Here is a 24,785-nt window from a genome sequence, read left to right on the forward strand (position 1 = left end):
AGATTCTATATTTATATCAAGGGGATTTCCTTAGTTATATATATATTTTTAATACATGCGATAACGATAGCCAGTCTGAGGCCTGTTCAGCAGAGCGAACGTTCGCAAGCTTAACCAAAATTACTATTGCATGGAGGTATAAGGAAGTTTGGCGAGCGCTCGCGAACGTTCGTACAGGCCTCAGACTGGTGTAGTTCTCAACATCATGAACATTTGCTGCATTTTTTAACAATAATATCCTATCAATACTTAAAAACGAGGATAATCGCATTCAAAATCCAGACAATGTGTTTGACTTTGAGTGTAAACTACTAATGTGTGTGTATTTTTTATGTAATCTTTCTTTTCCAGAATCTATATTATGAGTTTATTGCAAATGTTTGTTGATGATGAAAAAATATGGAGGGGTATCAGCGCCACAATTCATTGTAATTTTTTTTTTAAAGATATAAATTTATTCTATATAACGTCTTTCAAAATGAAATAAATTGATATTTTTTATTTACTTTTTTTTACTTCAATTAAATTTTACATTACTATTATGTATTATGTTTTTTGATTTCATTCTTAATTTTGTTTTGTAGAACTTTATACGACGAAGTGATGATATGATCATTTCTCTCTTATACATCTATAGGGGTCGTGCGGACATAGCAGGTCTAATTTTTATCATTGTCAGACTTTGACTGCCGAAGGAATAGTTACAGTCCACAGTGCACATGTACATGTATGATAAACTTTGTTTGGCGCAACACTATCTTAGGGACTTTGGCCAATCAAATTCTGACTTCCCCATGGCTTTAGAAAACTAGTCACCTACCACTAGGCTACTTGTTGCAGTGCCCCAGTATATTAAAAACGTTTTTCAAGGAGCATGAGGAGGGGGGGGGCAAGAAAGTTTGATGAGCAAAACAATGAATAATCTGTAATATAAATTTAAAGATACCACGGAAAGGTATTTTGGCCGCAGCAGTATACTAGTACATGTATATATAGTTAATATGGTTTAACAAATAAGTAATTTGTTATTACAAATTGATAATTTGATTTATCAAATTATTAATTTGTTATATCAAATTATTAATTTCATTTTGATACATGTATATCAAATTAGTAATTTAATAAATAAGTAATAGATTAGTGATTTCTTATAGGAAATTATCAATTTGATTCAACAAATTATCACTTTTCATTATATAACAGATAAGATGCTAATTTCAGCTTGTACAAATTTAGACGGCACCAGTTCATCTTCTTAATATTAAGGCCATCATGACTATTCAGCCGGTATGCCAGATATTAACAGAGGTCGTTGGTGTTGGACATTATCCTGGAAAGGTAGGAGAATCTTCGTTTTTTTTTTTACTTAAATCCCTCTTAAAAATCAATTATTTAAGTGTATTTTAGTAAACATGGTGATGCAGGTCTTCATCACATTCTTTTAAATTGGTGTTTTGAAATTATTTTAATCTTTTAAAACACCACCTAGAATACAAATTAAGATCTGTGAACTTGGAATCTGATATTGCATATCTCACGTCTATTATTTTGGATATGTAGTAGTTTTGATATTAAATTCCACTGAAAACATAGTAGGCATGATGTCTGCTTCAGCCACCATGTCAATGTCAGATTCTAAAACTGTTAGAAGATTATTTAAATATGAATGATTGTGTGTTTTTCCCTAATCTGACACCGCTTTATATTTTTCCTCCGAAGGATTTGTTATCATAATTTCATAAATTTAAATAACGAGAACTTTACCAAATATACTCAATGCACAAATCGAATATATAAGATATTTTTAATATCAGCATGGACAAAGCTACTCAGGTGAGCGTTATGGCCCATAAGCCTCTTGTTCGTATCTTTTAGACGAATGTTAAAGCAGTTGTTCTGCTTCACAAATAAAATATAAACATTTTTTTTAAATTTAATAATAGCTTAATGATTTTCTTATACTGTTGGCTATTACAGGACAACATCTCTTTTTTAAACACCGAGCTTGTTTTATGGAGGGAACCATTTAATGAGGACGACCCTAATGCTATCCAGGTCAGGAGTCTGGAGGGGGATATGGTGGGACATCTCAGGAAAGAGCTGGCCGCATCACTATCACAGCTACTCAAAGATGGCGTCATTAAAATCAACCACCTCATTGTGTACGTATTGCTGGAAAATACTGATGTTGTAAACAAAAAGTAGCAAACATTGATTGCTACTCTTTAAATGACTATAGCTTTTTTTCTTCTGAAACTAGTTAAAGAGAAACTTATTCAGGGTAAGTAAACATGCAAGCACTTAAAGAAAGAATCAGAAAGATTACATTATCAATATGTACTGATTCTTGCTGGCTGAGCAAGATTCAAGACACAAGATTTTATTAGTCTCATTTGGGCCCCCGGAGGAGAAAAAAAAAGATTTACAAACAAAAGAAGGAGGGGGATTTAAATAAAAGAACAAACATGATCTTACATAATGAGAGCAATTGATCAAAACGTATATAAGAGATATACTGAATATACATTAAGGCCAAAAAAAATTAATCAATAGTTTCTCAGGCACCGCCGCATCAGTTCAAAAATGGCCGCATTGATCAATTTTATTGACATATTGAAAAGGGAAATAACTCAATTTTCAATTTTTCCAAGTTGAAAAAGAAAATCGAGTTATTCCCCTTTTCATAAATGCTAAGAAAGACGTTTTTATTAGAAAAACAATATATTTCTTCTAAATCTAAAGTATTCTATAAGTTAACTTTTAAATAAATGTTTGGAATAACATTATTTAACATTGAATACATATTCTAACTAATTTCAGAGAACAAAACTTATAAATTAGTAGATATTATCATTTTACTGCACAAATGACTTACAATAAAGGTGTAAATACTGCTTCCAAAAAAAAAAAAAAAAAAAAAAAAAAGCCTGCCTGCCGCATTGAATTTTGAAATTTTTGGCCTGAGAAACAATTAATTAATTTTTTTTTGCCATACATGTATTGTATATATGTTAGAATAATATAGTCAAAAGCAAGAAACTGAAAAAGTACATACCAGGTATATGCATATCAAAATAATTTTAATTTAGGTAGATTACCAAGGGATCTAGCAAGTGATCTAAGGATGTCAGGGTCTTCATTAGTCATGAGCCAATAAAATTGATTATCATAAGATAGAGACTGAATTTTTTTTTTACATCCATTGGTCCATTGATGGTATGCTTGATGAGTACGTATGTAACAATATTGCTTTTATTATTAAGGCTAATTATTAAAAGGACTTGTATTTAGTTTTATAACTTATAAATAAATGTAATATACTCCATGTACTCTGTCATATATGTAGTAGACTTTTGAGAGAAGCGCAGACTTAATTAAACAGTCAACGGCTTACTTTGACATTTAAAATGCATTATGTATACTTTCTTACTTACTTAGGCCTGTCCTTTTGCGGAAACATAGAAATCGACGACAGTCCTTCAACGAACTCAATTCTGAGCTGCCTTAGCTGCATCCTGCGAGGTCATATCCTGTGTCTTTAACTCTGACTCCAAGTCACGCCTCCAGGTGATTCTAGGACATCCTCTCTTTCTTTTGCCCTGTGGGTTCCAGGTCAGGGCCTACCATGTGATGCTAGATGGGGACTTCCTTAATGTGTGTCCAACTCAGCCCCAATTCCTCTGTCTTATTTGTACCTCCATTGGTTCCTGACCTGCTCTCTTCCATATTTCTTCGTTTGGGATCCTTTCAGGCAATCGGATGTTGAAGATGCGCCTGAGACAGGTGTTGTGAAATGTCAGGATCTTCTGCAGGATTGCTTTGCTCAACCTCCACGTCTCTGCACCAAACAATAGGACGGACTTTACATAAGAGTTGAGGATCTGCAGTTTGGTGGTAATACATGTACGTATGTTCTCTGAGGCCCAGATGTTCTTTAACATGGTAAATACAGTTCTTGCCTTGCCAATTCTTGACTTGATGTCCCAGTCTGTGTCACCCTGTCTATCCAACACACTCCCCAGGTAGATGAAGGACTCAACACCTTTGATGAGGTCACCACCAACTGTGACTTGTGTTTGAACTGAAGTTTTTATCTTCATCAATTCTGTTTTCTTCAAATTGATTTTGAGGTCTGTTCCTCCCAATGTTGTTGCAAGGCGACTTGTTTTATATCACATCTGACTGTGGTTGTATCAAAGGAGAGCCAAGTCATCTGTAAAATCAAGATCGTCGAGTTGTGTCAGGAGTGTCCACTTCATACCATTGTTCCTGCTTGACGTGGTAGTCCTCATGATCCAATTAAGGCCCAAAAAATTAATCAGTAGTTTCTCAGGCACCGCCGCGTCAGTTCAAAAACGACCGCATTGATCAATTTTATTGATATATTGAAAAGGGAAATAACTCAATTTACTATTTTTCCAAGTTGAGAAAAAAATCGAGTTATTCCCCTTTTCATAAATGCTAAGAAAGACGTTTTCATTAGAAAAACTATATATTTTTCTTAATTTTCAGTATTTTATTTAATCAACTTTTAAAAAAATGTTTTGAGTAGCAATATTTACAGTTAAATACATATTACAAACAATTTCAGAGAACAAAAATTAAGAATTGTTAGTTATTATGATTTTATTGAAAAAATGGCTTAAAAAAGGTGTTAAACCTGCTTAAAAAAAGCCTGCCTGCATGCCGCATTAAATTCTAAATTTTTTTGCCTGAGAAACTATTGATTAATTTTTTTTGCCTATTGACCAAGAGAAAAAGGAATGGTGAAATCAAACATCCTGGTTTTGATCTCGATACTCTCAGACATCTGGTCAGCATGAGCAACCTTGCCTATCATGCCTTGGTAGGTGTTTCGAATCAGGGAGACTAGCTTCTCTAGTACATGTACTACAAAGTGCCTTTAAGTTAGTATCTCCCACAGTGTCTCTCGGTCCACACTGTCGAATGCTTTCTCATAGTCGGTGGAGTTGACATAGAGGGGAGACATCCACTCCAGGCCAGTGATTGTTCTATAATGGTGCACAGACTGGCTATCTGGTCAGCACAAGATCTGTTGGCTCTAAAACCAGCCTGTAGGTCAGGAGCTTTGGGTCCACTGCTTGTTTTATTCTGTCGAGAAGTATTCTGTTGAGGACCTTGTCAGGCAATGACAGGAGCATAATTCCCCTGTATTTACTGCAGTCCCTCAAATCTCCCTCCTTTGGCAACTTGATAAGGATGCCTTCTTTCCATTCCACGGGAATGATCTCTTCTTCCCAGATTTAATTTAAGAGGTTGTAAAGGATGTTAACGGCTGTCTCTGTATCAGCTTTGATGGCTTCTGCTAGTATCTCATCAGGATCTCATCAGGCCCTGCCGCTTTTTTTATGTTTAAGTTTTTTTTTAAATTGCTCTTCTGATCTGTCTTTGTTGGCTTGTTGCAGTTGATAGGGAGGTCTGTATCGGTATATATGTCTGGAGGTGTTTCTGGTGTTGGTCTATTTAACAGCTTTCTAAAGTGTTCTACTCTCCTCTTCAATTGTTCTTCTGTTGTTGTAAAAGGTTTTCCGTTCTTGTCCTTTACTGGCTTGTCTGTTGGCTGGAACCTGAGCTCCTTTGTAATCAAATATAATTCTTTCAAATTTCATTTTCCCGCTGCTTCTTTCGCTTATTTAAGCAGGTTGTTGAAGTAATCCCGTTTACCTTTCCTGATGCTTTTCTGAACTTCTTAATCTGTGGCTATGTAGTCCTCCTGGCCTCATGCCTTTGCTGTTTTTGTACTGCTTGTATTCAGCACCGCTTTCTTTTCCTTCCTCTCATCTAGTTTCCTCGTATCACCAGACATCCACTTCTTGTGCTGAGTCTTTCTCCTGCCTAGGATTTTCTGACATGTGCCTTGAAACATTTCCTTGATGTGCTGCCATTGGGTCTCGATGTTGGTGTCATTGTTTTCTAGCTGGTCTTGTAGTTGCTGGAGTCTATTTGACAAGCTGAGATGCAATGCTGTCCTGTCTTCACTTCCTTTGTTTTGAGGGCACTCACGTTGTACCTTGTCCTCCTGTTTGTCATGTTATTGAACTTCTTGAGGAGTAGTCTTAATGCCGTCATCAACAGATGGTGGTCTGAGGAAATGTCTGATCGTCTCATCACCCTGACATCTTTCCATGCTCTTCTAAATTTTCTTGTTGATGCAGATATGGTCGATCTGGTTCTCTATTACATGGTCCGGGGATCTGCTTTTAGCCTTGTGAATTCTTTTATGATGAAAGATGCTTCCTCCTGTTACCAGGTGGTTTAATGAACAAAGGTTTGCAAATCTCTCACCATTCTCATTCATGAAGTCCTTATGTGCCTATGACTCCATTGTAGCCAGTGTTGTCAGCTCCAATCTTTGCATTGAAGTCACTTATAAATACTGTCTTTCTTCCCTGTTTTATCCAAGACTGCCTGTAGTTGCTGGTAAAAGTCATCTTTCTTTTCCTCATCAGCATCGTTTGTTGGGGCGTAACATTCACGTTCAACTTGATCTTAATTCTTTGGTGTTGAACTTGGCTGTTATTATCCAGCAGTTGACACGGTCCCGTCCGATAAGAGCACGTTGTGCCTCCAGGGATATCATCAGACTTACACCTTCGGTGTGGTGGGCTCCCTCCTCTGTGTGTCCTGAATACAACAGTGTTTCTCGGTGGTAAACCTCAGGTGTCCTGTCTGTAACCACCTTGTCTCAATTAGTCCAGGAGACATATTGTAGTGCTTCATCTCATCTGCTACCTGTGCTGTTCTTCCTGCTTCACACATTATTCTGATGTTCCAAGTACATGTAGCAAATCTGATGGTTCAGGGTTCTCCATGAGCTTTTTTACTGTGTTGCTCCCAACACAGTAAAATATTCTCCGACACGGTAACGATTCAAAATTTTATGCATGCGAAACAGTAAAAATTTTGCCGACACAGCAAGATCTGTAATAATTAGAAAATCTAAACACAAAATTCTCTCTGTGAAACTGAAACTTTAACAAACAATTCTACCGTATTTAAATTCTGAAAGTTAGAGCACTTAATTACTAGGGCTTCACCTTGCATAATCATTTATCTCTTGAACTCTCGCTGGACTTTAAGCATGACGGATAATGACAGGTAGTTCGACTGTTTCGGTAAGCATTTCCTCTGCTTTTCAGAACGTGGTTTTACTTTTATCAATATGTACGACTATACTATTTGTATAACGAATTAGCGATTTCAAAAAAGTCTGTGCATTTTTATTATTATTTTATATTTTTTAATTATAATGAATAATGGTTCAGTTGCGAATTTGATCGCAAAAATACCGCGAAGTTTTATTGTTTTGTGTAAACTCTGCAACACAGTAAAATTTCAAATAATGGAGAACCCTGCTGGTTTTTCTGGGTGTCAGAAAGGAAGTCAGCTCTACAGTTTCCTTTCGTGTTTTATTGCACAACATCAGAGTTCCCCATGAAGTAGACTCAATCTGGCCCAGTAATGTTGGTTTTGGTTTGTCGTTGTTGCTTCTGTAACTTGTTGTTTTTTTTATAGGCAGGGTTGTTGGCCCTTTGCAAACCTCTAGTAGCCTCGAGGAAAGGTGGTTTGATTTTGGAGTTTCCTTCCTGGACTGCTTTTCTTCCGTGGATATTGAATACAGTCTGCCCATTCGGTTTTATGTCATTGTCATTCACCTAGCCTTTCCAATATGAGTTGGTATGGCTGCAAGGCAGGGGAGGTTTGGAATCAGAGTTTTCCTCCTCTTAGATGAGCTATCCTCCCAGACTGATAAACCCTATCTGCCCAAAGCACTGGTTTTCAGACACCATGTAACTCGACTTCACTCCTTCTTCTATCAGTAGTAGCAGATTCGCCGAACTCGATGAAAGCCACACGAGCAGGCTAGGAGATGGACTTTGGTTGTCAGAGGCTATTTGAGGCGAACGCGACAAGGAGCACTTTATAGACAATGGGAGCTTATCCCCATTTCCACCCCTTGGCTATGACGGCATTTGGAATTGATAATACTAGATAAGATAACCTACAATAGAGGTTTTAAGTATTGTGTAAGGAGTGCTAACAGGATTTAACGATATATAATCTACAAAGAAGGGAGGCAGGATAACATAATTTGATTTAAAATACCTGTATTGCCTTATTTTGAAAGGACAGTAATTTTTAATTTTATTTTGCTGAAGGAATTGAGAAGAAAACATTCTGGAAAAAAAACTAGACAGGAGTTTGTAAAGGAGGAATGAGAGGGGATGGACTATAGGGTAGCTGTCGTTCCCTTCTGAGACGACGTGTTATGTGCTTGAAAATTATTCCTCTTTATTGTATATTGTCCTAAATGTAGACGTAAATCGTCGATCTTAAAAGTCAGCGCTTCTTGCAACGGTCTCATACCCCAAAGAAGGAAATATTCTTCGAAATCACAAGTATATTTTGAAGAATTTTAATATTCCCAGCAATTAAAATGAAATTAAATTGTCACATCTTTCCAACAATTCAAAACACTCATTACAAACAAAGATACAAGGTGGGATCTATTAAATGATTTATCGAGCCTCTTTCCCACTTCCTTAAAGCTGACATGAATTCTTAAAAACGCAATATTTTAATCTATGTACGACTTGTTTCATACCAACTATAGCCGTATTCCACCATATTTCTTTCAGATACCTTGTCTCATTGTAACGATATATACCCCAAAGCGCTCGTTACAGTTGAATGATTTTTTGGTTTGGGTATCGACTTGTGCACATCTCCGATGGTAAAGCATATGACAACACATGAGAAGATCAAGACATTTCAAAACCACAATAAACAACATAATAATCATATTTCTGAATAATTATTGATTTGAATCAAAAGAAAAAAATGCAAGTATGGTGAGAAATTTAGATGCACGACACGCGTACATATTTTTACAGTGCGCCAATTTATGCAGAATAAACTTGAAATAAAAAGCAGTAAAATCTGCAAACAGATTTTGAAATTATATCATTTGAATGGAACAAAACAACCAACGTCTTTGATTTGCAGCCCCTATGCAATTGGTGCATATCGAGAAAACGCCTCGAACGCTGTAAACGTACCCATACCTGGTAATAAGGTTACTGCATCGGTTCGAAGATGTGCACAAGTCAAATGATATACACCCTGAATTCCATTTATTGAAATATGCATCACAAAAAAGAAATAAACTCCGTAAAAGCTCAAACGTAAACACACTGTCATTACTCCGTACAGACTAGCAGGCCGATACACTTAGTCCGTGCTGATCAGATTTGCGTCAGGGAAAATATCACAAGTGGAAAAAGAAGTTATTTGGTATTTGCGCTGCTGAAAGGGGGGGGGGGGGGTATTATAACTGCTGTTCATAAGCTATAATTGTGAATTGTCTATCAACATGCAGTTCCAATATACACTCTATATAAAGTCATGTATATAGTCTGCAGTTGGTTTGCGTCGCAAAATTCATTTGTCAATTATAACTGATTATTTTAGTACTAATCTCAAATCTAAACCAAGTAATTTGATGTACGGTAATTATTTACTTCAAATCTTAAAAGCAATTAAGCAGAATACAATTTTTTATGTGTACTTAGATCTATACGTTCTTTAACACACAAACACACGAAGAAATGCCATCCCCTGTTCAGATTGACATCTAGGCATTTGATTTTTAGGCGGGGGGGCGTGCAAAAATAATTGACATGACCGTTATCTAAATATTCTTGGAAGAAAGACATCTCTGCTGAATTCAATTTTGAATTTATTTTTAAATGTATCACTCCGACCACAAAGTATGTGCATTTTGAGGAATGTATAAATGTTTTATAATTATGTTGTTATAGAGAGTCTATCGAGATTTCAGTATCCCTGCCTGATAGTCTCGCTATTTTTTTTTTATATAAAAATAATTTCTGTAGGAGTATTTGGGAGATAATTTTAAAAGCTAGGGTAAGGATTCTTGACACTGGTTGAATACGGATAATTTTTATTTACTCTTTTATATATTGAACTAACTCTCTCTCTCTCTCCCTCTCTCTCACTCTGTAACCATCCCTTAGGGCAATAATAGGTATAAGATCCTACGCACTTTCTGCTGTACCATTTATTAATCCTTAGGACAGATCAAGGATTTTTTTTCAGGCGGGATGTCGAAACTTCATAAATTGAATAATAATTCAAATTTGGACAAGAAGTTAACCCAAACGGCCAGATTGAAAGAGAAACTAGAGGTATTGTGAGCAATGAGCTCACTAAATGATACCCCCGCCTCCCATATGGTTATAATGGCAAAGTCCATATTTTGCTGTTTTCGCTAAACCCAAAATACGTGTCGGATCAAAAAGTAAAATAGGAGGTGCACAATGGTAATATGTAATAAACCTAAGATTCTGTGAAAGTTTTAGTAAATTTCACTAAGTGGTATAAGAGGATTTGCGGATAAGAGATGGGTACCCCAAGCGTAACAGACAGATGGACGGACATAACTATTACTATATACCCTCCCACTTTTCAAGCGGGGGGTATAATAAACGTGAAATATACATCAAAGGAATGGGTACATTGGGAACTTTCTTAAATACCTTCTCAAACGCATTGGCGTCGGAATTAAATTGAAAGTGTGTGTGTGGGGGGGGGGGGGGGCAAAGTGCAAAGAATTTTTTTTATACATTCAAAAAATCTAAGAAGCTTTAAAAAAGGGGAAATGTCCTTTTCCAAAACACGAATATCATATTTCGTGTGGGGGAAAGGGGGAGGGGGGATAGGTTCGAACTTCAACTTGGAAAGTGGGGGGGGAGGCTAAACCTACGCAGCAATGTTCAATGTCTATACTAAGTATATATTTGTAAAAAAAAAAAAAATTCACATTAAATTCTGGTCAGCGCAACTTCTTATAAACCACTGAACAGGGTTTTGTCGAACTTTCGAGATATTTATAGGAGTCAAAATGTGTGTCTAGATTTGCACATCACCAGGAAATTCTGAATTCTTTATTTTTTCGGGAATTTCCGCACTTTTACATTTAGATTTTGGCCATATCTTGAATATAAAGATGATCAGTTTGTCAGCGCAGTTCCTCATAAACCGCTGCACACAATTTCGTCAAACTTTGCAGATATTTAGGACACTATGTGCATAGATGTGCATATAACAAGAAAATTACGATTCCTTTATTTTTTTCTGGAAATTTCAGCACTTCGACTTTTGGGGGAGCTTGGGGTGTGTTTTCATTCATTGTGCATAAAATTATAAATAACTTTAAATCAAATTATATTAGGTCTAATAAAGCCAATACACAGTATTTATTTGATAATAATTAACCATAAAGAAATCAATCTGTTTCAGACGTTTTCTTAAATTATTTTTATGAGAGTGTTTTAAAATATGCATGTTTTATCACACCCCCCTTCCCTCCTATCACAGGAAAATATCTTCAAAAGGTGAATGATTCGTAATAATGCATGCTTTATTATAAATCTAATGAAGTTAAAGCATGTAATCATAAATTCTATTTGCAACATTTACGTATACAGACAAGAGTAATGTTTAGTTTTGAAAAAATCACTTGAATTTTTTTCAATCAACCCCACTGAGCTTTCAACCTTTGATATTTTCCCTGAGCAAATAAAATGATCGGCATGGGCCACGTGTGTCCAAGCATCTTTTACTGTTGAGTTAGCAATGGATTACTGAGATGCATTTTTCAATAAAAGTAAAATAGGATAATTCTTTCGACATGTGCACATCCCTGTAGCAATAGCAGTATATCCAGGTAAATGTTTTATCACTGCGTTTGACGCGCTTTCTCGAACTGCATGGATTTTTGCTGTACATGAATGTATTCCGTGTTAGTGTATTTTCTATATTGCAGCAAATGCATTCAAAAATGATTTTAATTCTCGGTATAGTTCTATAATTGTTTCGTTGAATTCATACTTTTCAAACATGTACTTCGTCAGTTTATTCAGCTTATGGACTTCTAAAAAACTATGCTATCGGAGATGTGTACATGTCGAGAGCCAGGCTAGAAAATCACTCAAGTGAAACAATTCTACAAGGCTATATATAGCAGGTACAGGTGGCCAAAAATCTTCGATAAATATGGCGGAATTTAAGAAATATGGCGGACAAGGGCGTACAGGAATGTAGTAAGTCGTGCAAAGATGAAAACTGATGCCTTTTTAAGAGTTCATGTCAGCTTTAAGAAAATAATAACAGCCTTGAACATGTTCAAATAAAAAAAAATAAGTGGTAATATACATCAACATATTTAAGAAAAAATGGATGCAAAAAAATTATGCAGAAAATTATTGAATAAAATCACATAATTTTTATCAAAACTAATAACATCAAAACATTACTTAAGTGACATTTATAATAGTTTTCGATGCATTACGATTATCATAATTCTTGCTCAACTCTAAATTTGTAAGACTTAAGCAGACTTACATGTATGAGTATGGTTCATTACTATCATATATGTTATTTTGATTGTCTACATTTCTAAATCTATTACCGGGAAGGTAGGAAAAAAACTGGTTCAAGTAAAGTTGAAACATTATTTTGTCTTGATCATTTCACAGGTACACCCTCCCACAGCATAGGACTTATCAAATGTCTTGCCTCGAAATCAAGATTAATGTTTATGGAAAAGAAGAAAACAAACCAGCAATTGTACAAAGTTTAGAACAGAACAGATTCATAGACGCCGACACACCTAGAGCAAAAGCACACTTCTCAAGAAAACGTCGAAGTGATAGAACTATTGAGGTCTATAAGCTTCAGGTATTAATTTAAAGATGCAAATGCTTTAAAAATGCATGTACATGTATAGGGGAGTTTACTTCACAGTAAATTATAACAAATATAACGAAAAATATTTTACTATTAGTATTGTGTTTCATGCACTTAAGCATCTTGGATATTTACGAGGGTTGTTCGAAAAATTTGTGGACTTCTGTCATATGGTTTTATGTTTGACGTCATATGTTATCCAAATTTGGTAGAAATGTTTTCACAATAAATCTAAATGATTTGTATAATTCTTTTTAAAACATGATTTATTCAAAATTTATCCAGATGTTAAAATGCAAAAATTGGACTGCGGAGCAGGTCAAAATTTAATTGTTACAAACAATACACTAAATAATGTGTGTAGTCATATTCTCTTTAAAATGAAACACAAACAAAAACAACCTAGAAATTCAAAATTAATAATTGTAACATCGATTAGTGTTCCAAATAAAGGCTTAATACATGTATTTAGCTTTGTTGAAAAGAAATCAATTTGAGAAGATAAGCAGTTATTGAAAACAACAAACACAATGACGTTTAAGAACGTCATTGAGCAGCAGATAATGATGCAATTTTGTGTTTTACTCAGGAAAAATCCTGAATAACTCAAAAAATGTTGGGAGGAATAAAACAAATATGTCACAAGCGAGTTGTTTGTGTGTGTGTACAAATAGTACAGGCAGTATTTTAGTGACAGAGACTCTGTATCGGATGAGGACAATCTGTGAAGAAACGGTTTAATTGAAAAAATCTGTGCAAAATCTTTTAAAAGTTGGAACTTCAAGGAAAGATATAGGCGCTTCAGAGTTGCTTATCCTGTGAAGGCAGAGTTAAGTAATAAAAGAAAATGAAACCTTAACAAACGAAATTATACAGTACAACGAGAGTAATTCTTAAAAAATATAAATGTGAAGCATTAGAAGAAGATTTAAGAGTGGGCATTGGATTATACTATGTGAAATACATATGTATAGGGATAAATCATTCAGGAAATTCTTGACGCTATGTTTTGACGTTGCATTGCCGTTAAGTGTGCTCCGTGGGTACAAAACATGTTGAATTTAAAATTTAGTTAATTGATTTCTGTTAATCGAATTGAATTAAACTTCACCTATGAAATAAACAAATTACACTTTAAATCGCGCTTATTTTAAATTTTAAGTGAGGAGTACAACGAATATTGATATCGTCAACGAACTTTTCGAACAACCCCGTACGTTGTACATTATTTTCAGCCTCTTAGGGCTTGTATTCTGCAAACATTCTTCTTAATTAATGATTTAAATTGGTTGTAGGAAAATTTCACAAGCAGTGATGATTTGTCGTCAGAAGGTATTTGTATTTTTAGCTCTTCTGAGCCAAAGGCTCAAAGAGCTAATGCTATGGCCATTTGTGCGGTGTGCGGTGTGCGTTAACTTTTTAGAATATGAGCCGTAACTCAAGAACCCCTTAGCCAATTATTGTCAAATTTGTCACAGGGTATTCTTGGCTCAAGGGCCACCATTTATACTAAAATTAGGGATGGGACCCTAAAACAAGGGGAGATAATCAGGAAAATAAAACCAAAAGTACTGGTTGCTAAAAAATCTTCTTCTCCAGAACCACCAGGCAGATTTTCACCAAACTTACATACAAGGGTCAGGATATGTTGAAGATTAGAAATTGTTCAAGGCATGACCCTGGGGCAAAGGGCGTGGTCTCAAGGTCACTTCAAAGTTGACCAAAATTTACACTTATTAAAAACGTGGATATTTTGCTTACTATAAAGACTAGGATCATCAAATCTTGTAAGTTGATGCATCTCAGGACTTGACATCATGTTAATTCAAAAGTAGGTCACAACGACCTACTTTTTAAATTTTACAGGCTTTTGTCTTCAAATTGATTTGGAGGCATATTTTGGACACTTTAAGGCCTATGATCATAAAACCTTGTCAGTTGGTGCATCTTGGGTCCACAAACAACATCAACTTAAAAGTAGGTCATCGTGACCTACTCTTTGAATTTTATGGCTAATCTTTTCTAAAACATTTAATCCCATTATTTCAGACACCGAGAGGTTTAGAATCACCAAATCTTGTAAGTTGATGCATCTAGAGGCCTTAAAACATTTATCAAAAAGTAGGTCACTGTGGCCTACTTTTTGAATTTTGCAGGCATTTGTTTAAAAGGCATATTTTGAATACTATTAGACCTATGATCATCAAATTTTGTCAGTTGATGCATCTTTGGTCTTCAGAAAATGTCGACCAAAATGTAGGTCACTGTGACCTACTTTCAACATTTTATGGCTAGATTTAAGTATTTCGGGTACTAATTGGATTAGAATCATTAAAATTTGATGCATCTTGGGTTTTCGGAGATTAACGACCATAAAGTAGGTCAAAGTGAGCTACTTTTGACATTTTATGGCTATATTTTAGTATATCAGGTACTTATTGGCTTAGAATCATCAAACTTTGTCATTCGATGCATCTTGGGTTTTCGGAGCATGTCGACCAAAAAGTAGGTCACAGTGACCTACTTTTGACATTTTAAGGCTAGTTTTATGTATCTCAGGTACTAATTGGTTTAGAATCATCAAATTTTGTCATTTGATGCATCTTAGGTTTTTGGAGCATGTTGAACAAAAAGTAGTTCACGGTGACCCACTTTTGAATATCTCAGGTACTGACTGGCTTAGAATCATCAATCTTTGTCAGTAGATGCATCTTGGGTTTTCGGAGAATGTCGACCAAAAACTAGGTCAAAAAATATTTAGGTATTTCAGGTACTTCTTGTTTTAAAATCATCAGACTTTGTTATTTGATGCATCTTGGGTTCTCGGAGAATGATGATCAAAATATAGGTCACAGTGACCTACTTGTGACATTTATGGCTATATTTAAGTATTCTAGGGTACTTATTGGCTTAGAATTGTCAAACTTTGTCAGTTTATGCACCTTGGTTTTTCGAAAAATGTTGACCAATAAGTAGGTCACTGTGACCCACTTTTGAATATCTCAAGTATTTATTGGCTTAGAATCATCAATCTTTGTCAATTAATGCATTTTGTATCCTCAGAAAATTTCAATTAAAAAGTAGGTCACCATGACCTACTTATAGTATTTTATAGTCACATTTTAATATCTTCAGCCCTAACTGGCTAAGAATCATCAAACTTTGACAGTTGATGCATCTTGGGTCTTAAGATAGATTGTATAATTTATCAGAAGAGCGATTCAAGGCCCTTGGGCCTCTTGTTTTTTTTGTTTTTTGCACAATTTAATACAGTGCATGAATAAAACCTAACACGATAGGATAATGGGTATTATGTAAGTTTAACTACCAAAATAAGATATAATTAACCAATAGATGAAAATTAATATAGATATCTTTACATGTAGCTTAGAGCGGAAGAATCTATCTTTTATTAAAAACTAACCAAAATCAAATAGCGCATTTGATATATAAATGTATATACATAAATATTTAAATATATTATAAACTAGAGGTACTGTGAGTTCATTGCTCACAAAATGATACCCCGCCTCCCATATGGTTTTAATGGCAAAGTCCAGGTTTTGCTGTGGCCGGAAAACCCAAAATATGTGTCAGATTAAAAAGTTTAATAGGCGGTGCACAATGGCAATATATAATAAAGATTCTGTGAAAGTTTCATCAAATTTCTCTCAGTGGTATAAGAGGGGTTGTGGATAATAGATGGTTACCCAAAAGCGTAGTAGACAGACGGACGGACAGCCGACAGACGGATGGACTTACAGACGGCCGGACGGACATACCGATTACAGTATACCCTCCCACTTTTCAAGCGGGGGGGGGGGGGTATAACAAAAAAAATAATTGTTATAGAAATAACATTTCAACAAACTTGAGTTTTCTTCGAACCTTAAAATCATATTATGATAATTGTTTGCTGAATTGTGTAATGGTTAGGACCTTTAATTAAGGGGTCTTCTATTTCCTATCTAAGTAACGTCGTCTCAAATGTTTACTAACAAGCCTGAATTATAGAATTGCTATACAATAAAAATAAAAACTTCATAGAGGATGTAATAAAGGTATCAAGAACATCACCAACTTATATTTATTATACCCCCAGCTTGAAAAGTGGGAGAGTATACTGTAATCGGTATGTCCGTCCGTCTGTAAGTCCGTCCGTCTGTCTAGCTGTCCGTCCGTCCGTCTGTCTGTTACGCTTTTGGGTAACCATCTCTTATCCGCAACTCCTCTTATACCACTGAAAGAAATTTAATGAAACTTTCACAGTCTTTATTACATATTGCCATTGTGCACCTCCTATTATACTTTTTAATCTTACATACATTTTGGGTTTCCCAGCCACAGCAAAACCTTGACTTTGCCATTATAACCATACGGGAGGCGGGGGTATCGTTTAGTGAGCTCATTGCTCACAATACCTCTAGTTGTATTTTTTTTGCTGTTGTTTTTGTTTAGTTTTGGCTTCTTTCCTTTCTCTTTTTTGTTGTAAACAATATACTCTTATTAGCATACTATTTTGTTATGCATTGTTTAGAAAGTTATGTTAAATTTAAACAGACAAGGAAAGGCACTCCACAGAGATAATCTATGAGTCTGTCAGAGAAAAGAGATTTAACTCTGTCATGATTGTTTTTCAGAAACGTTTAATCTGGAAGAAAATTCTAAAGTTCTCCTTTATTCTGTTTTGCTGATGGCCAATTATACAGCAAGGGAAAATGATGAGCAGTGGCTTTTGAATCTTGAGGAACTGCAGAGAGCCTTCCACCTGCCAAGCTCGGTGAATTCTTTACGAGTACGTCCTCTGAATGAATACTTGACAGTCTGTACAGACGGAGTAGTCACATTCTTATCTAAGCGTGAACGGGATCTCGTGATAGAGTCTGTAGACTCGCCCGAGTATGGTAGAATATTTTTGATGTGTGCAGACAGAAATTCGGTGATAGAGTATTGCAGAACTTCACAGTACGAACAAAAACCCGGAGAAGTAATTCTACGCATTGACTCAAAGTTTAACGAAGACCTCATTGACCGCATTGGTTTGGAAATTTTGGATCATCCTACTATAGAAGATTCCAGTATACATGAAATGATATCTAAAAAATGTTAGTACATGTATTTGAATTTGAATATCTGAGGCATAAATATCACAAGACGATTGTTTATTAAGTATGGTTCATGAATCATGTGAATATATGCTAACGTGTTCTTTTTTTCTTTACCAAATTTTAGTGCGCATTCCAATAGAAATTCTCACCCTGGGAAGAGAAGGTTATAGCCGGTATGTTGACGTTTTGAGGAAAGGAGAAAGTGAAATTTGTCATGCTTCAGTAATGATACTTGGTTGCGGGGGCGTCGGAAAGACAACGCTGCTTAAAAGATTGATTACAGAGAATAGTATAGACGAAATAAGAGCGTCCACGGAATCTACCCAAAGTGTTGACATTCATCAAACTAATGCTAGTACTTTACTTGGTAATTGTCATTTTACATTCTAGGCATACATCTTGACCAAAGTATGTTATCTCTCCCTCTAGCATAAATAGTCCCGGTTCACATGAAAGGTAATAAGGCATTTCCGATTTTCTAAAATGTTAATGGCGAGTTCATCAATCGAAAACATATGAAGAAGGCACTGTGTCTAAGAAAACTTCTGCACATCATAACGCTTTTAGCATATAATTGTTTGTTTTCAATACTGTCAAAAATAACCTAGCATTTGTGAACGGGGATATTTTCTGCTTTAGATCGAAATGTGTTTTATATATCATCTTTGTCTTTTCAGCCTTGCAATCTGATGATCACAAGAGAATAAAAATTGACATTTCTCCCATCTTACATACGGGTAAACATCAAGAAATTGGAAAATCACCACAGAAAGAAAACATTTCAATCCAAAAACCAAAGAGAGAAGACGAAAGCGAGAGAAAAATGTACAACTTAAGAAATCTTAATTACGGACAGGATCATGCATTAGAAAGTACCACCATCACAAGTAACAATGATAGAGGAAACAAAAACGTACAAGGTACATGGAATATTCACTGTTTTCCAAGCGCCGGCGAAAGTAGAACAAAAAGAGTGAGAGACAAGCCTGAAGAAGGAAATAAAGAAATGAAATCCAATGCTCTCCTGCAGCTTATGCCGGATGCATTACAAAAAAAAGGTGACGTTAATAAAACCATTGACTTTTATGATTTCGCTGGACAATATGTGTACTATGCTACACATCAGATATATCTACGCCGTAGTGCGTTTTATATTCTGGTAACAAACATGAGAAAAGGATGGACGGAAAAAGCAGAACCGGAGGATCATCGAGGTGACATGATGTTCAGAGGCATGACAAATGAACGTAAGATTTCTAAGTGAACAGTGTGTATTAAGTCCACTTAAATCATTCCCTGACTATAAGAATATCATATTGCTAGGATTTTTTAGTCTGCTGGATTAATTTTAGCTCAGTTTTAAAGATATTGGTTGATTGATTGTATGTTGTTTAACGTCCCTCTTGAGATTTTTTCACTCATATGGAGATGTCACCGTATTAAGCCGGTGAAGGGCTTCAAATTTAGACCTATACTCGGCACTCTGGGCCATTGAGTTGAGCAGTGATTGAGGGTTCTTTAACGCGCCAACGCCTACTGCAACACGGGACCTACGTTTTTAAGGTCATATCCGAAAGACCCATTCATGATTTTTACTTCTAATGCCGAGCGTTTAGCGAAGGAACAGTCACTACCTATGTAAACGTCTTAGGTTTAAAGAAATTGAAATTATGAAAGATTTTCATCAAACCTTTTAAATGATAAATATTTATGACAGAAATTTATTATCAGCATATATTTTTTAATTTAATATCTCTATAACGATGATCCAATTTTTCTTCATTTCATTTTTACGTAAGTTTCAAAGAAACTTCTAGATATTTAATAAAACTTCTAGGTTGAGACAAATTTGTGAGAAAAAGTAAATATAAGTTTTTATCTGACCTTGGCTTTTCAGATAACTGTGGTATTAACTTTGCAGCACTATATCAAACTTTACATAGGGGAAATATCTATAAAAGAAGTTCAAGAGGTGCTGCTTGATAAATTTTGATTATGTCCTTTCTTATTACCTTGATCTTTTTTTCACAATATTATTTGTTTAACTAAAAGATACATGTACATAAAGGAAAAAAATCGCTAATACCGGAGTAATATATTATTATAAACTTGAAATTTCATTCAGACTATGGGTTTTATCAAAATTCTTTTAAAGAAAAAAATCAAGTATTTGATTCTTGGAAATTAAATTTCGATATTGCGTCGAACGTACTTCCCTACATGTACTCTTTATATAGATATTCAGATATTTTTATTAAACAACAGGTACTGATCCAAATTGGTAAAAGCAATTCAACTTTGTTGCGATTTTATCATCTGGATATTTTCATGACATTGAATTTCATTTTGTGTTTATTTTGCTTGTAAGTTCATCATTGACCGAAACATTCGACATATTCCTTGGACGTTTTTTTTTGTCCTTAAATATATATTCACTTCTTAAATACATTTAAATTCGTATATTTTTACAGAATACTTAAACTTCTGGCTAGAATCTATACAGGCTTTCTCTGGAAGGAGCAAACCAGCAATAATTTTGGTGTGCACTCATGCAGAGGGCAAATCAGAGGAAGTAAGGTTTTCTCCTTTTTCTTATTGAATTATAATTCTGATAAATTCAGGTTTAATGAAGTGATTTATTTAAAAAAGTATTTGTATATTATACGTTTTCTGGAGCTGTTGTCAAGATCTTACTGAAAAATCATTTTTTCAGAACTGATAATAGATATTAATAAAATGTAATTGGATAGCATTTATCATTTAATAACATAATCTTCCAATAGAACAGACATTTTTTTTATTGTAAGCAGGTAAAATTCAGAATTGATTTATTAACTTTAATTTTAGTTATTTGCTCTGAATCCTCATTATTCATCATTAGATATATGATAATCAAATTTACAACGATGTTCTTCTCAGGAGATCTCTGAATATTTCTTCTACCTTCGAAGCAGAGTTAAAGCAAAAAAGCTCCTTGATATGCTATCCTATAATAGGGAATTTGCAGTCTCGTTTGAAACAAGCCACGCTCTCAATGAAATCAAAGATTGTATTAAAAAAATTGCCAAAGAAAATGAGTATTGGAAGCGAAGAGTTCCCAATGTGTGGACTCTTTTTCAACAAAAACTGAGTGAAATTATGACAAACCACAACAAAAAATTAATGACATTTGAAGAACTACAGGAGCTACAAGTCAGTTTTCCAGAGGACATGAGATTACAAAATGAAGATTTAAAGTTCATGTTGAAGTTCTTTCATGAAGTTTTATTTGTTTTGTATTTTGATGTAAAGGATCTGGAGAAATTCTTTATACTTGATGTAAACTTTTTCAAAGATGCGTTTAAGTGTATCATTACTGTAAAAAGTAATGTCATACCAAAGGTTACCAGGAGTTTCCACAAACTGTGGATAGCGTTTCAAGAGAAAGGGGAACTTCCGCATTCTCTTTTGGATGATATTTGGAATCCTGCATTCTTGGAACACAAGCAGCATCTTCTCATGTACATGAAAGAACTTTCTCTACTTACCGAAGTAAAGAAGAGGAATACAGAGGACACTTCACTCTTGATAGTTCCCTGCATGAATACAGTTCAATTTGAACCAGAAACATTTAAAAACTGTCAAAAAACCTCGATATTCTATATTCAGCTACCTGCTCTTGCAAATCTGATCTTCCAGCGACTCGCAACTGTGCTTGCCAATAAACTGTGGCCTATCGCGATCGCAGAAGGAAACCTTTGCTTATACCAGAATGTGGTAATATTTGACCATAACCATCTACTCATTGCTGTAGGAAGCATGCACGATACCATACAGATTCAATTGCTTAGTTATGATGAGGAAAAATCAACTGCAGAGAATATTAAAATAAAGGATGCCATCATATCCAAACTAAATGATATAGCAAGCACAATCCACTGCAGTTTTTCACATATTCCTGGATACAAGTGCAAAAATACAACCTTTTGCGATAGGACTAACACTTGTTTTATGCCTGAAAACGATATTGATTACACGAAAGAGTACACTACCTGTGAAACTTGTGCAGTGGGAGAAAACAGGATGGTAAATATCAAGGAATTGGTTTCACACTGGAAAATGGTATGTAGGGAATACTGTATACTTCTGTATAAATAATGCTTTGTGATCGCTAATTTTTCATAGGTTAATATATTTTATTTTAAATGTATGAAGGGACCCATATTAAATTCATATTCACACAAATGCTTAATGTCATGTACAAAATTACTAAACAATTCTTCATTCACGATATCAAATACTCACCTAAATAATAGTTTTTAGCTCACCTGAGCCGAAGGCTCAAGTGAGCTTTTCTGATCTTTTCTGATCTTTTTTTGTCCGTCGTCCGTCCGTCTGTCCGTCCGTCTGTAAACTTTTCACATTTTGGACTTCTTCTCAAGAACCAATGGGCCAATTTTAACTAAACTTGGTACAAAGCATCCTTGGGTAAAGGGAAATTTAAATTATTAAAATGAAGGGCCAAGCCCCTTACAAGGGGAGATAATCAAGAAAAGACAAAAATAGGGTGAGGTCACTAAAAAATCTTCTTCTCAAGAAGCACTAGGCCAGGAAAGCTGAAACTTATGTGGAAGCATCCTTGGGTAGTGTAGATATTAAATTGTTAAAATCATGACCCCCGGGGGTAGGGCAGGGCCACAATAGGGAATCCAAGTTTTACATAGAAATTATATATAGAACAAATCTTTAAAAATCTTCTCAAGAACCACTGGGCCAGGAAAGCTGAAACTTATCTGAATAGGGAATCCAAGTTTTACATAGAAATATATATAACAAATCTTTAAAAATCTTCTTCTCAAGAACCACTGGGCCAGGAAAGCTGAAACTTATGTGGAAGCATCCTTGGGTAGTGTAGATATTAAATTGTTAAAATCATGACCCCTGGGGGTAGGGCGGGGCCACAATAGGGAATCCAACTCTTACATAGAAATATATAGAACAAATCTTTAAAAATCATCTTCTCAAGAACCACTGGGCCAAGAAAGCTGAAACTTATGTGGAAGCTTCCTTGAGTAGTGCAAATATTAAATTGTTAAAATCATGACCCCTGAGGGTAGGGCGGGCCACAATAGGGAATCCAAGTTTTACATAGAAATATATATATAACAAATCTTCTTCTCAAGAACCACTGGGCCAGGAAAGTTGAAACTTATATGGAAGCATCCCTTGGTAGTGTAAATATTAAATTTTCAAAATCATGACCCCTGGCGGTAGGGCGGGGCCTTAGGGAATTCCAAGTTTTACATAGAAAAATATAGAACAAATCTTTGAAAATCTTCTTCTCAAGAACCACTGGGCCAGGAAAGCTGAAACTTATGTGGAAGCATCCTTGGGTAGTGTAGATTCTAAAGTTTTAAAATAATAAAGGGAAGGGGGTTGTTGGGCATGATAGGTATAGCAAGAGGGGGAATCTGGTAAAGATCTGCATCACCCAAGTTACTCAGGTGAGTGATGTGGCCGATGGGGCTCTTGTTTCGTAAACCTTTACCCCATGAAATGTGATTTTTCTGTTTATGATTTGTCCTACATTACTGAAACGCACTAAATAAACACATGTTTTCGCATTATTGATGTTAAAAAATAATGATTATAAATAACTCTGTTTTTTCGATAGATCCAAGATGAGGATTCAGGCATGATTGACAAAGAAGGTAATTTTGATAGATATAAATTGGTGCTTAAATATGAATTTATATGATGGTAAAATGAATAATTATAATACCAATCTCTAATTTTCAGACACGATGTTGTTATTTGACTTTGTGTCCGGAAAGCTATGCAAGGAAAAATCAATTTTATGTGCTAGTTTGCTTGGGGAGAGTCACTTTGCCGATGCCTTGATGACAAACATGACGCTTTCTTCAGAGGAGCAGGTTTTTCAAATTTTAAAGAAATGGAAGGAGATGAAACCTAATATCAACCACTCAGGAGAACTTAAAAAAATGATTATTGATACATTTGAAAACAAACAGCTTGTAGATGACATGGAACGTTTCTCTAAGGCAAAATATTCCTTCTCGTCAATTGTCAGACCATTGGATCTAATTCCATCATCAGAATGTGAGCTAATAGTCAAATCTGTAACAAAACAACGGAACAAACTCTTGCGTTTTTTAGGTTTAAAGGAGCATGTAAGAGAAAGAATAGAGGAGGAAGTAAGGGATCCACAAAAAGTAATGATCCGCTCACTGAAGTGTCTATCTGACGAAAATGTTTTAAATAGAGGAAATCTTTGTGCTGCTTTGAATTACATAGGAAGGGTAGATATTATAGAAAAATTAAATATGGTCTGGAAAAAGCATAACACCGATTCTGCCAAAATATGACTGCTAGCATATTCAAGGAGGATCGAAATAAGATACGCTATTTTGACTGAATCACCTTTAAGTTTTTTCAAGTTTTGATATCATTAAATTGTAATGAAATTAGCCACAAATACTAGTAATTACTAATCTATGCATCAAATGTTTGTTTCTAGCTAGTGTCGGATATAAGGATATTAACCTGTATCCCCACCTGCTTGAAAAATAAAGGCTCAAGAAACATCTTGTTTTGTTAGAATATAGATTTAATTAACAGAATTTAAGAATTATAAACATTACTTCAAAAATTGGAAGATTTTTGTGTCTACATATATTCTGAAGCGCAAAAGAAACGCAACGCCCTACTTTACGAGGAAATAATTATGTAAAGTAAAGACTTTTATATCTTAAAATTATAGATATCTTCAATTTGGTAAACATCGGTAATGTAACGCTTGAACGATTTTTATTCCAAAACCGGAAGTCAAGTATGAGCCTGCTTAACAAAAATAAAAAATTGCATGTTTAACAAAACATTTGGCAA

General features: G+C 35.0%; 1 protein-coding gene across 2 annotated transcripts; it reads left to right on the forward strand.

The window, feature by feature from the left end:
• Window positions 1–1,242: 1,242 nt before the first annotated feature.
• Window positions 1,243–24,486, forward strand: LOC134267385 (probable serine/threonine-protein kinase pats1). Of its 2 annotated transcripts, XM_062749606.1 has the most exons (11): window positions 1,243–1,338; window positions 1,978–2,162; window positions 12,582–12,783; window positions 14,088–14,124; window positions 17,433–17,897; window positions 18,025–18,267; window positions 18,578–19,147; window positions 20,372–20,472; window positions 20,820–22,001; window positions 23,554–23,590; window positions 23,679–24,486. In XM_062749606.1, exons 1-11 carry the CDS (start codon window positions 1,273–1,275, stop codon window positions 24,263–24,265), a joined length of 3,675 nt encoding a protein of 1,224 aa, XP_062605590.1. In that variant the 5' UTR covers window positions 1,243–1,272; the 3' UTR covers window positions 24,266–24,486. The 2 variants fall into 2 exon arrangements, with proteins under 2 accessions (XP_062605590.1, XP_062605591.1); XM_062749607.1 differs by lacking the exons at window positions 1,243–1,338; window positions 1,978–2,162; window positions 14,088–14,124 and having other exon boundaries at window positions 12,685–12,783.
• Window positions 24,487–24,785: the final 299 nt, after the last annotated feature.

The sequence above is a fragment of the Saccostrea cucullata genome, unplaced genomic scaffold (genome assembly GCF_032062105.1).
Source record: "Saccostrea cucullata isolate Sc308-1 unplaced genomic scaffold, CSIRO_AGI_Scuc_v1 ctg9845, whole genome shotgun sequence".
NCBI lineage: Eukaryota > Metazoa > Mollusca > Bivalvia > Ostreida > Ostreidae > Saccostrea > Saccostrea cuccullata.